The following is a 12,617-nucleotide window of genomic DNA, read 5'->3' as shown; positions in this document are numbered from 1 at the left end:
CCCAATATGCGTCCTTGTTTAATCTTTTTCGAAAAATTGAAGACGTCAAGTATGATGGGTACCTCAGGGAAGCAGAGAGGCACGCAGGTGCACCTCAGGGTAGACAAATGAGAGAAACAATCTACAACACTGGGCTTCTCCAGTGTACTGCTGACGATTGTCGCAGATCGGGGGCCCAGGAACAAGATTGGAGAGCAAACACGGAGAATCATCTTTTTCGTCGCTTTAAAGAGGATGTTACATGGTATGGTTCCCGACATCGCTTTATACTGGTTGAAGTTTTGGTTCTAACAAATGAAAAGTCACAGATGTAATAGAAACCAATGGATATCTGAGTTTCAAGCTATTCCATCGTGTCCACGAGCAGCAGACAAGGTCAGTGAGATACGAATGAATAAGACTTTATGCATATGTAGTGAAGATGACATACTCGCAAAAGTAAGTACGCCAAAAATGCTGAGTTGCTAGGACGCGCATCAATGCTTATCATTTTCCTGCTATAGCTTCATGTTGTCAACCAAGCCTTTGCCGGGAAAAGCGGAGCCAAGTTCTATGACCCCAATATACCTGACGCAGGTACTCGAAGGCCGGATTATCTACTAGGCCTTCGCCGATCGCCTTCGCTAAGTCTGGGACAGGAAACTTATCCAGATATAGTATGGTCACCTATCAGGACTATAAGTGACTTACTCCTGCCTTTCCTCATCCTCGAGGCCAAATCAGAAGTATCCGGATTTAACTTCGAGGCCGTGGAACGACAAACTGCTTTTCCAATTAGATTAGCGATCAAGTGTCAGAAGTCCTTTAAAGAAGAATTCCATAATCCAAGCTATTTGCCTTTGGTATGGTTCATTGCATACATAGGAGATTCGTGGAAAGTATACGCTTGTATACCCAATGGGGACACCACAGTAGGTTACTCGTGCAGAGAATGCGAATCGATCAACTAATTTAAATGAAGGAAGTTTTTGAACTATGGAATGGCACCATCCGGCGTGACGACCATGCCTTGCAGCTTTGTTTAATTGTCGACATGATATATGACTGGGCTTCAGACATCTATCGAGAAGACGTTATTAATTGTCTTTCTAACTATGAGTCTGATTTCGACTGTTACAGAAGCGAGACAGAAAGCATCGTCTGGTGTGACGCACAGTCTCAAGTTTCTCATTCCAGAATAGAACAAAGTTATCTTGAGGTATATGATTCCGACGAGGATCGGAATCGACTACCTCTGTCGTTTCGGTCATCGTCACCTCGTCCCCGGGGTCGTTCCCGAGAACACCAGAGCCCGAGGATCTTGATTTGCGAGAAAACCTGCCATGCGATTCTTCACCAGAGATATTTTTTCCAGAATGCGTAAGTCCGCCTATTGTTAGTTCATGGGAGGCCAATTCCATTATTCAAGATGCAAACAAAGTGATTTTCACCTTTCGATCTCTATCTCTGCCTGAAACGTCCGAAGAGCTCGCCATGATCCTATCAATTTCAAGCCCAGCAGACTTGAGGCAGAATGCAGCAAATTTGCTGCAACTGTTTAATCTAGAGCGTCCAATCCAAATCACTGCGAGCTTTATCTCAGCCTTGAAAAATATGTGGACTGGGTCTAGCGATACGGAGGAACACCCTCTGCTCCAGAGCAACGAAACCGTTTACGCCCACACATCGTTCCGGTCATATCTCCGGCCTAGCGACTATGGCATAGTTCGAGAAATCACCTCTATCACCGGGTCTTCCGATGCTCTAAGCTCTCTTTGGAGGATTGCCAAACAAGGCCCACCTAGTTTTCTACGAAACCAGAATTTTCTCCTTCCAGGGTTAGACAAAGTCGCGGTTTTGAAAGGAATGACGGGGTCAAACTCTTTGAGAGCAGCAGTTCGGAATTCATGTCTTACACTGACTATCATGAAAGACCAGTCGAGCTCACCGGTTTTTGACTGGATGAAAGAAGACTCGCATGGCGAATATACTTCAAATTTGTGGATTAACCTTGGTCACCAGTCTTCTGGAATTATCATGTCACCGATTTTCGGATACTCTTGCGCAATGGAAAGGATCTGCAACTCCGATGAATACATTGGTCCAAACTTAGATGAGTTGCTGCGCTGGGCAGACGGGGAGTGTTTCTTTGATCGGGGTGCAGTTATTTTCAAGACGCCACTGAAATCGCGAGACAACTGGCCATGGTACTGTCTGACCGTCTTTGATTATACTGATCAGGAAGATCGGCCAATTCTGGGTCGAAAGCTGTTGCGCCTGCTAGATGGAAGGGTTCTAGTTGAAGGTCATTTGGTACGCAATGTAACGCCAGAGGACCAGGGTTTCATTAGAAATTGGGCCAATGCTCTTTTGGAGGGGGATTTGGTAGAATCGTTTGGAGATTCTTACCTCCACTAGTATTTTGTCTCTTTAGTCTCGAATTTGCGTACCCTGTATAATTACTCGGGCCTATATTGGAATATTACTAGTGTCATCTACCATAATCATTCTTAGTCCCATATATACTAGTACTAACTATCTCCATTTTAACAGCTATTTTAGAGGCACCGAGTAAAGGCCGAGATATTACTGAATGAATACTGTCTTCTCCTCAAGAAAAAATAATTGATCTCCATTGCCGATAGTATGGTATCTCTAGAAATAATACAACCTAACGCCATGCTGATGCCATGCAAATAAATCAAACGATACAGTAATACTTTACTCTTCTTCGCTAACCTCGCTCTCGTCGTCACTTGGCACATTGTACCTCGCAGAGGTTGATGTCTGCGTATATTGTCGAGGCGCGACTTGTTCTTCACGGGCAGTTTCTTCAAAGGCTGCTTCCATTTCTGCCGCCAGGGGATCAAAGTCATCGTCATCCATATCATTGCTACCTCCAGCACCCCCGGAAGTGTGCTCAACGGGTGGAGGGTTGGTGTTTCGAGCAGGAGAAGGAAGACGGAAACTATCCATTTCATCCTCTTCCTCTTCATCTTCATCTCGATCATCGGTCGGAGTGTTGTTAGATGAGAAAAAGGCTGGGTTCACCTTGAAGGCCCGAGACGGAGGTGGCGAACCCATGTCGATGATTAGATCCCCATCGACAATTATGTTAGAGTTTGGAGATTGAATAGTCTGTTGTGATGCGGAGCCAGTGCCGGCATCGGAGAGAATAGACCGAGTGTCTTCATGATCATGTGGGTCCACGCGGGGGGTGGGCGCGGCCGGCGGCTCTGGAGTTGACCGGGGCGGGTTTGAGTTGGTTGGAGCGGTTGGAGCGGCCAGCTTCGTAGGTCGCTTGGGTGCCCGAAGAGGGTTTGCCTGCTTCTTCGGACGAGACATCGACTTTGGGGCTGGGCCCGGGGCCGATTTTGAAGCTGGAGCGGGCCTGGAGGCCTGGAAGACCGGCGTGGTCGCCTTACTGGTGTAGACAGGTTCCGGAGTGGTGGCGGTAGATACCGAGGCCGGCTGGTTCTCCGCGCCGCCCTTTCGAAGGAAATGGCGGAAGTCATAGGGGTTATTGTCATCAGCCTGACCTTCATCTTCGCTGGTGTTGCCAGTGTTGCGATCGTCCGAAGAGGTGTGATCGTCTTCGTGGTAGACCGGGAGAAGCTCCAGGTTCTCGTGGCGGACCTCCTTCTCGGTCTTTCCAGGTCGTGATCGAAGGTTGAAGTTCAGTTTCGTCGAAACTGACTCTAGGACGAAAACCTTGCGGTCGGGGTCGAACACCAAGACCAGGTTGCGTTCGTCGGTCGGGTCCTCGCTGCCCTGGTAGGCATACGTCAAGTTGTGATCGGCGCCCGGGGCCTTATCGGTGACGGAAAGGTCGTAGAGATCGCGCGACAGGGAGGAAGGTGTGATAGTCGAACGCTGGGTTGCTGTTGCGGACTTGGTCTTATAGTTATAGTTGACATTGATCAATCGGCTAGACGCTGTGTCGTTGGCCAGTCTTTCCCCTAGAACAATGGGGTACTCGGCCTGTTTGGTCGGGTCAATCATGGTCGAGATGGTTGGGGCGGCCATGACTCCGCGCTGCTAGGTATAGTCAAGGGGAGGTGGAACTGGGCGACATTCAGAAGAGAAGAAGTAGGAAGGATCAAGGGAGTTTGTAGAGGGAGGAGAAGAGGAGACGAAAGGGAAGCGTGACACAAAAGGATGGGGAAAGGCGAAAGGCGGAGACCCGAGAGTCTTGGCGCTACCAGAAGTTCTATACATAGATTATTACTTAGATTATTACATGGACTTAGTACATTGGCATTGTACTCTCGATACATAGATACTAGTTACTAGTATACTAGATATACTATCCTAGTATAAACTTCACTCGATCATTACTCCCGGTCTATCTACAAAGGTTCAAGTTGGTATCCTGATATCAATGCACCGCGACTCGGCTGGTCAATTGCTCCAGTCGACCGGCTAGCGCTCGGTGCTTGCGCATTACATCCTCCCATTCGCAGCTGAGCTCCTCCTCATCGCTCAACTCCGTCAGAATCATCCCAAAGTCCCCCCCCCAAGGCGACCAAGGCTAGCCGCACAGTACAGAAGCTGTGTGAGCAGACTCTCCCGTGAGCCTCGATCCCGCACGTTGGGAAGATATGCCCGCATGGTGTCGGTGAGTAATTGCACAAGGTACATCGGGAATGTCGCGAGAGCGGGCGGTAGTTTTTGTAAGGGATCACTGGTTCGCGCTGCTTGGGATGCCAATTTTTCGGCCTTGATGATGCCTCTCAGCCCGGACACGGCCGTTTCAGTCTCGGATTGTTCGGAGTCGAATATGTTCTTGTATAGCGAGACGATCGCGAAGCTTTGTTCACGGAAGATCTCAATATATCGTTTCAAGTAGCGGTCGGTTTGTTGGCCATTCGACCAGGTCTCGGATTTTTCCTTTGCAGGAGTCCTTCGCTGTGTTTCTTGATCGGCTAACTCCCGGAGTGGTTCTAATGCCTCCAAGGTCGACACCAAGTGTGCCAGGCGGCAGATCAAGAAAACAGCACCCAGTGCCCCCTCCCCACCCCCCGATGTTGTATCATTATGCAGTGCCTCTAACTCTGGTGCCACTCGTCGCAACCACCCGACGGTTCGCATTCCAGCTGCCAGCCGCAAGTTTTGAGTTCGGAGTCCCGCAATCAGATTGGTTGTCATTTCTTTCATCGCATCCTCCGCCTGTGATACGACATCTTGAATTAGGGGGGAATCGGGGTATAGAGTTTGAAGTCGCTTGATATGTGCATGCAAATCGAGGGCGGAGGAATAGGTGGTGGATGCCGCACCGGCACCGGAGTTGGCAGAGGCGGCAGACACGGCGGTAGAGAGGAGGGATGGTAATTCGAGAATATCAGACAGTCTGTCAACATTGCGGGCCAGCTGCATGGCCTTCTTTCGTCGTTCTAGAGCGGCATTGTCCGTAATCTTGCTGTATTTGGTGGAAAAGCCCACGGTCTCCTCGTCGAGTTTGGGCAGGGCATCGCGTAGCTGTTGCACCTCACTCGTCAATTGGGGAATGTTTGTACGGAGTGTCGACAGGTTATCGGCCGATGTGATGAATGCCCGGTGAGATCGGTTGGAGAGGGCCTGAAGGGAGAGGAGGGTTGAATGCGAGGATTGTGCGAGTGACTGTGGTTCGGTGGATTGGAGAGAGTCGAGGGAGAGAGTGGACAGGCGAGTCAAATACTGCTCGGTGGTGGCATCGTGAGTTTGAGTTGAAGTTGGGGTCTGCAGGTGTGGAGCCAGCAGCTCAAATAACGAGTCGGCCATATGTGTACGAGTATATCTCTCCCTCTAATGGACTCGGAGTCAGGGAGTGACGTTGCGTAAAGGCCGCGCTGTGGATGGACACTTCCGGTGGTGGTCCGTGCGGCTCGGCGCGGCGTCGACTTTCTCTCCTGCTGGAATCTTTCTTGTTTGCTCGAAACAGGAGAACCGGGCTGTTCCAGTTCTTGCTGCTTCTCTTTTTCATATATCTACGTCTCCTTACTTTTCTGGATTTCCCCTTCTTGCACTCGCTCGAATTCTTCCTTCATCAAGTGGCTACCCCTCCCCCGCATCGTGCTTGTTCCCACATATAGCACCCGCAACCATGGGGAAACCACGAGTAAGTGGTTTCATTGTTCTCTGATGAGCTTGATTCGACATGAGACTGATACCTTGCGATAACTAGATGATCATACTCGTTCGCCATGCGCAGTCGGAAGGAAATAAAAACAGAGATATCCACCAAACAACCCCAGATCACCGGGTCAAACTCACACCCGAAGGACATCGTCAGGCACAGGAAGCAGGGCGCCGCTTGCGTGATCTCCTGAACCCCGATGATACCCTTCACTTCTTCACCTCTCCCTACCGTCGCACAAGAGAAACTACAGAGGGAATGCTCGAGTCCTTGACCTCGGACTCGCCCTCCCCGTCTCCGTTCCCCCGACACACAATCAAGGTCTACGAGGAGCCCCGGCTGCGAGAACAGGATTTTGGGAACTTCCAGCCATGCTCTACAGAAATGGAACGCATGTGGATGGAGCGTGCAGACTATGGTCATTTCTTCTATCGTATTCCCAACGGCGAGTCCGCGGCAGATGCATATGACCGAGTGAGTGGGTTCAACGAATCGCTGTGGCGACTATTTGGCGATGAAGACACCGCCAGTGTTTGCGTCCTGGTCACCCACGGTCTCATGACGCGGGTGTTCTTGATGAAATGGTACCATTGGAGTGTTGAGTATTTCGAGGACCTGCGCAATATCAACCATTGCGAATTTGTGATCATGACCCACAATCAGGACAACGGCAAATACACTCTGGAGAATAAGTTGCGTACCTGGTCCGACCTGAAAAAGGAAAGGGAACAAGAGAGGGACCGCGAGCGCAAAAGCAAGGGTACTGACCCAGCTGCTGCTACTTCTCCTATGGACAATGTACCGATTCGAAGAAAATGGGGTGGCTGTCCGGATGGATGTACTCATGGCGTGGCCTCTGGTGCGAAGCAATCCTTACCGACGCAGCTGATAGAGTCTATCAAGCATGAACACAACCGCAATGAGAACTCCCAGGCGGAGCGCAACAATAAAACCGACCAGCCATCTTCAGGGTCTCTCAAATCCCCTGCGAAGTACAACAAGAGCTTTGATAACAGCTTCAGCTTCCCGAAGAGCAACGGGATGTACCAGAATAATGACAATAATAACGATAGTACTCACCAACCGGCTCAAGAGAACCAATACTCGGCTGCAGAAAGCGAGAACACCGATAACATTAACACTCTGCGTGACACCAGCTCCGCAACCAAGGTCAATAGTTCTCGCCCTAGCAGACCGAATCTCCATAGGCTGCAGCGTGACAGCGAAGACCACCTTCTTCATCCACCCGCTACATCCTCATCAACAGCCTGTCTCAAACTAGCACTTCTCCACCTCGGCGGCCGAGACGGAGGCGGCTCCATGAGTGGCGCCAACAGTCTCGCGCCATCAGACGACGAGTGCTCCGACACCGAACACCACATTCCCCGAGGAGCGATTCACAGATCAGTACATTCTCATACCACTTCCCAATCTCACCCGCCACGGTCAGCCATGAATCCATCACAGGACCTTTCAGAAGACGGGGATGACGAACTCAGCACCCACCCCACCGAGGATTCAAGAAAGTCGCGTCCACATGTACACCACCATCACCATCACCACCGACATACCTCGTCCACGCCCTCTCTACCACAGCATCGCATGGCGAATATTCTTGGCGACGGCGACGACATGTCCACGCACTCACGATCGGAACCATCGCCGGGTCGCGACTCCCAGCAGAGTGAGTGCGAAAAGCATGAAGAGAGCCAAAATGAACAGCTTTCGCTAGAGGAACGACATAAAGAAGATCAGAGTTTACGCGGGAGCGTATACTAGATTTCATTATTGACTTGGGCCTCGGCCTGGGCTTTCTGTTAGACCTGCATCTTCTATTCCCCATGCATCAATCGAGTTGGGCCAGGTGGGTTAAATTGGTTAAAGGCTTCGGATTCGATGGCATGCTCATGCGCATGCATTGTTTGTTTTTGTTTTTTGTTTGTTCTTTCTCGGGTTTCTTGGATATGAACCCTGTCTACGGGTTAGGATTATGACGATATGATTAAAATGAGTGATTTAATTTATTGAGGTAGTACAAAATGAGTCTTGTTTTTATGCTTCATCATCAATCTTTTTTTTTCCGAGGCACATAGTACCTATTAGTAATAAGTCCGAGACCTATGGTTGATCAGGTATTTGCTTTGCCTACCTAAGATGCCACCAATCGATGTAACCTACTGACTTTACTACGCTTAACAACTACAAGGATAGGGCAGAAGGACAAAGATAATAGTTTGCCTTGTTTATTTGATTTTTTTTGTATCTTAAAATGAATCATCTTCAAAACCTCAAACTCAAAACACAAAGACCCAGCCAACTCGTCACTTCCGGCCACCGGAATCAGGCCATAAAAATGAGTAGCGAGACGAGTTGGTATGGAACTGGACGAAGGGAATTGACAAAAAGAACAAAGAAGACAAAGCACCAATAGACTACACACAAACCAGGTTGTCGGGAACCTGGCTCGATCCCAAATGGGGTGGGGCAATTGTGCAGGGAAAGGAAGAATGGAGGGACGCAGATATCGATAAATCAGGAACCACCAAGCCCATTCGTTTTATATCCAAGCACCCACCGCCAAACGGGAGATCTGAAGAAGGGAAAGGGCGGGTCGGTATAGACTTCAGCTCGGAGAGAGGAGAGATTCATCAACTGGGTCGTTAAACGAAGAAGTATCAAAAAGACAAGAATTCAGTTTAGTGAAGCGAATCGAGTCAAATGGAATGTAATCGTGGATCGCGGATCGGAGAAAACAAAACAAGGGCGATTGCAGAAGATGAGAGAAGCGAAGTATTAACGCCGGGTAGAGACTGTAGCGTGAGGGAATTGAAAATTGTGAAATAATGTACCGATCTGAAGGGAGGGCGAAAGTGGAAAAGAAGAAATAGAAGCATTCTATGGGTAGTCACCGCCAGACAAGATGCCAGCAAGTTGAAAATGGAGGAAAGAAATGAACCGAAGATATGGACCGAAAAAGGTCATGGGTAATAAACAAGGTCAGATTTTAAGGGTATTCGTGATCGTCGTGACTGCGGCCCCGGCCACCGACCTCGCCTTGGCAGGACAAAAATGATCCGACGAAGCTCAAGTGGTGACACGAACGTCCGACGTAGCGAGGTACAATGTAGACAGCGCGATGAACGAGAGGTGAGATCGTGGATTGGCCGGGGCGTGCCAATGTCGCCGCGGGAGCGTTTTTTCCTCTTTTTTTTTGCATTTTTTTGAGTTTTTCGCTGAGCCGACACGAACCAGCAGATCGCAGAACAAAAAATACTTTTCGGTGGTTGACGCGCAATGCCGATCGCTCAAGCTGTGAGTTGAGTCTTAGGCCAGCGAACCAGAAAATGAAGAGGGCGTAGAAAACGTCGAAGGAACAAAGGACAAAAAAAAGGAGAGAAAAAAGGGACAACGATATCATCGAAAAGGGAACCCATGCAATATCACCCAAACGTCGAAAATGAAAAATTCTAAAGCCGCGGAAGGAACTGGTGAGAAAAAAAGATCAAAAGTAAGAAAAATAAATGGCGAAAAAAGGACGATGAGACCAGGGACGCCAGAGCTGTCGTCGGGTTCAATCGTAATCATAAAGGGAATCAGCAGCAAAGACATCAAGGAGTAAGAAATGTGGCCAGGCTGCAACAATTATGCGGCAATAGGCTGTAGCGCAGGGAAGGCGCTGTTGCACATGTAATGCTCAAGATGCTTGGCACAGTACATGCAAGCACAAGACGATCCATGGCCGGTCCAGACACTCTGAGCGAAGGGCAGACCATACGCCGGAGTATGATGGTAGGACGGGGGTTGCGATCGGGGTGCGGACTGGAGAATGTACTGGGGCGGCGGGGGCATCCAAGCTCGCGAATAGGGCGGAGGCGGGTTCGAGTAGGCCCAAGGACCAACCGAGTAGTAGTCGGGCGTATTCGGTCCACTGTGCGGAGCCGAGGGCGGCGAGTACTCGGAGGCTGCCGGGTTGAGCCAGGAACTTTCAACGTGGGTGCCGCGTTGGTATTGAGGCGGGATAGGACCTTCGGGCGACATGAGGGGCTTGGAGGTGGTCTGCTGACGAACGACGTTGGTGTCCAGAGGCGACAGGGTCTGGCGAGACTCATGTGCACGAACGTTAGCCTTGGCGCTCCAGGTGTCCCAGTGACGACGCCACGAGGCGAAGCCATCCTGTTGTTCATAAATACGATCGTGGATCTTCCAGTCAAAGGCGAAGAGCCACTCGAGCTCCAGTTTGTTCAATTCAGCCACGGGAATGTTGCTAACTTCGGCCCACGACTTGTTCTGGAAAGTGTTATCGTCTCAGGAACTTGCTTCCAAGAAGCAGGGCCACGGTCAGCATGCGATAAATTTGGCCACTGCTTGACTGGAAGACGCGCTGCGAAGAGAGCATTCGCATGCGGCTGGACAGGTAAAAGAGGCCGAGAAGAATAGTCGAGCTTGGCAGGCGTGTCGAAGACAAGATTTGATAGACGTATTTCCGAAACTGCGGGGGAACTGAGGATCCTGGGGAGATGCTTCGCGCGAAGTCAATATCTGAAAGGGTGATTTTGGTGTTGTACAAATCATACATTCCCTGGGTCATTTCCGCCACGAAGTCGGACATGCGATCCATCTCGTAATCCAGATGAGCGGCGACGCCTCCGGTAGCTTTCTCCTCCTTGCGGGGCTGTTCCTGATGCTGTTGTTTCATCGGGGCGATATCCTGGCGACGGTACTGTTGCGGGATCGCACTATCCATGGGGGGAAGCTGGACATTGGAGCGGATCGGAGGCAAAGCGTTTGCCATCGGTCCATACATCTGCTGCTGGCCCATGGCGTGCATATCCCGAGCGTGGATTGGATGTGCCGACGAAGGGTGTAGGTTCATCGCGTTTGGCTTTCCGTAGCACATGGATTGCGAGAACTGTTCGATAAATTCGGAGCCGCTCTGGTGGTAGCGAGGCGGGAACGCAGGGTAGCCGATGGGGTAGAACTGGGGTTCGTCCAGGCGACCGCCGCTGTTGACGTGAGGAGGGGTGGGCAGGCCGTGGCCTGTGGAGTAGAAAGACGGCATATTGAGAGGGGGGTTAGGGGAGAGAGAGACCGGTCAAGACGGGGTGAGGTAGACGAGTTTGCCTGTTATCCGATTCTCCGGGGTCAGCGCCGCGACAAGGCCAGGCGGAAACGAGATAGGGGAGAGACGAACCGTCTACAACTCCGCGACGTCCTGAGTCCGGGAATGTGGAGAGGGGGGGGGGGGCGCGGTTGAAAGAGCGCGTCGCTCCGATGTGGTCGTAGTGAACGTCTCTAGTTGAATGACATTGAGAGAATCTTCAACCAAATGGACCGAAGACAAACGAGAGTGAAGGAGCGTTGGTGGATAGAGATAACCAGACACCAAAAGATCTGTGAAGATGAGTTCGGAAGTTGTCGAGCAAGCAGCAAGGTCTAATCACAGAATCACGAGATGGGTTGGTGGTTTCGTAGGCGGATCCCTAACACCGAAGATATTTTTACTTCCCAGGACACACACACACAGACGTTCTGGGGGGGACCCAAAACGAATAGGGAGAAAAAAGAACACAAAAATGATTCCCTCGCGTAGAGGCAAACCTCAGAAAGAGGTCAGCAACGACACTTAGTGAAAAGCTCGTTGGAAAAGGGGAAAGGGGAGAGGATTGGAGAGATAGAAAAAGGGGAGGTGAGAGAAGGAAGTTGGAGTGGCCAGGACGAGTGTGTGAAGACGTGGAAGTGTGTGTATGGGTATGGTAATCTGGTAACCGTGTGACAGGCCTCGACCCGAGAAGAGTTGCGACTAGTAGCACTTTCCGCCACAACCACTGCTGGTGGCCCGTTTGGGCAGGGAAGTTGTAGGGGGAAAGTTGTCACCCCAATACACCAAAAATACCAGTACTCAACCCGAAACCGCCCCGGTGTGTACAGTGTACAGTCACCATACAATACAGCAGGAGCTACGGAGTACAGAAGCAGAAGCAGCAACAGCAGCAGAGCAGCACAGGCCTACTGGTCTAAGAATAATCTGGCTGGCCTTGACTATACTATATAGGGATGACTGGATTCACCCTCTGGTATTCTATCCGATTTTTAGGGACCCAGCCATGTCCAATGCAACCACCGAAAAAAAAGAAACCCAAAAGAGAAAAAAGAAAAAGAAAAGAAAAAATCTAAAAAAAGGCCCACAGACTCGTGCGGGCCTTACATGACTAATCAACTTTCCCCCCAATGACGGGGTGGAGACTCTTCACGGGCCTGAGCGTGGCTCCTCCAGAACGAAGAAAACATGCCAGCCGTTGCGCGGTGACCGTGACCGTGACCGTGATGGTGACCAGCTGCATCCAAGTACGATTTCACACGACAGCAGTGCCTCCCCAGAGGCAAATCCAATCACACGCTCTACGTCCGTCATCCGCCATCATTATCCACTATCCGACGGCACCCATTGCTATCGCCCCCCGCCATCACCCCGTACAACCAAGTAAGGGCGATGGCTTTTGTTACCAGGACTCTGAGTCACCGG

General features: G+C 50.5%; 5 protein-coding genes across 5 annotated transcripts; 2 read left to right on the top strand and 3 right to left on the bottom strand.

Moving 5' to 3' along the window:
- Positions 1-1,473: 1,473 nt before the first annotated feature.
- N7481_004278 (uncharacterized protein) lies at positions 1,474-2,397 on the top strand (the record flags this gene model as incomplete). Its single annotated transcript, XM_057263497.1, has 1 exon — positions 1,474-2,397. The coding sequence occupies one exon, from the start codon at positions 1,474-1,476 to the stop codon at positions 2,395-2,397; it is 924 nt and encodes a 307-aa protein (XP_057125158.1).
- A 303-nt stretch (positions 2,398-2,700) lies between these two features.
- N7481_004277 (ELL-associated factor) lies at positions 2,701-4,005 on the bottom strand (the record flags this gene model as incomplete). The annotated part of the gene is made up of 1 exon (XM_057263496.1): positions 2,701-4,005. One exon carries the CDS (start codon positions 4,003-4,005, stop codon positions 2,701-2,703), a length of 1,305 nt encoding a protein of 434 aa, XP_057125157.1.
- A 352-nt stretch (positions 4,006-4,357) lies between these two features.
- Positions 4,358-5,739, bottom strand: N7481_004276 (Dor1-like family protein; the record flags this gene model as incomplete). Its single annotated transcript, XM_057263495.1, has 2 exons — positions 4,358-4,510; positions 4,570-5,739. The coding sequence occupies 2 exons, from the start codon at positions 5,737-5,739 to the stop codon at positions 4,358-4,360; spliced, it is 1,323 nt and encodes a 440-aa protein (XP_057125156.1).
- Positions 5,740-6,061: 322 nt separating this feature from the next.
- N7481_004275 (acid phosphatase DET1) lies at positions 6,062-7,873 on the top strand (the record flags this gene model as incomplete). The annotated part of the gene is made up of 2 exons (XM_057263494.1): positions 6,062-6,076; positions 6,143-7,873. The coding sequence occupies 2 exons, from the start codon at positions 6,062-6,064 to the stop codon at positions 7,871-7,873; spliced, it is 1,746 nt and encodes a 581-aa protein (XP_057125155.1).
- A 1,863-nt stretch (positions 7,874-9,736) lies between these two features.
- On the bottom strand, positions 9,737-11,153 carry N7481_004274 (uncharacterized protein; the record flags this gene model as incomplete). The annotated part of the gene is made up of 2 exons (XM_057263493.1): positions 9,737-10,381; positions 10,431-11,153. 2 exons carry the CDS (start codon positions 11,151-11,153, stop codon positions 9,737-9,739), a joined length of 1,368 nt encoding a protein of 455 aa, XP_057125154.1.
- Between the last annotated feature and the right edge of the window lie 1,464 nt (positions 11,154-12,617).

The sequence above is a fragment of the Penicillium waksmanii genome, assembly GCF_028829765.1.
Source record: "Penicillium waksmanii strain IBT 27052 chromosome Unknown utg000004l:1.0-5674109.0:1.0-5678898.0, whole genome shotgun sequence".
In the NCBI taxonomy this organism is placed as follows: domain Eukaryota; kingdom Fungi; phylum Ascomycota; class Eurotiomycetes; order Eurotiales; family Aspergillaceae; genus Penicillium; species Penicillium waksmanii.
The sequence above is the reverse complement of the archived record's forward strand: the minus strand, read 5'-3'. Positions and strand labels throughout refer to the sequence as shown.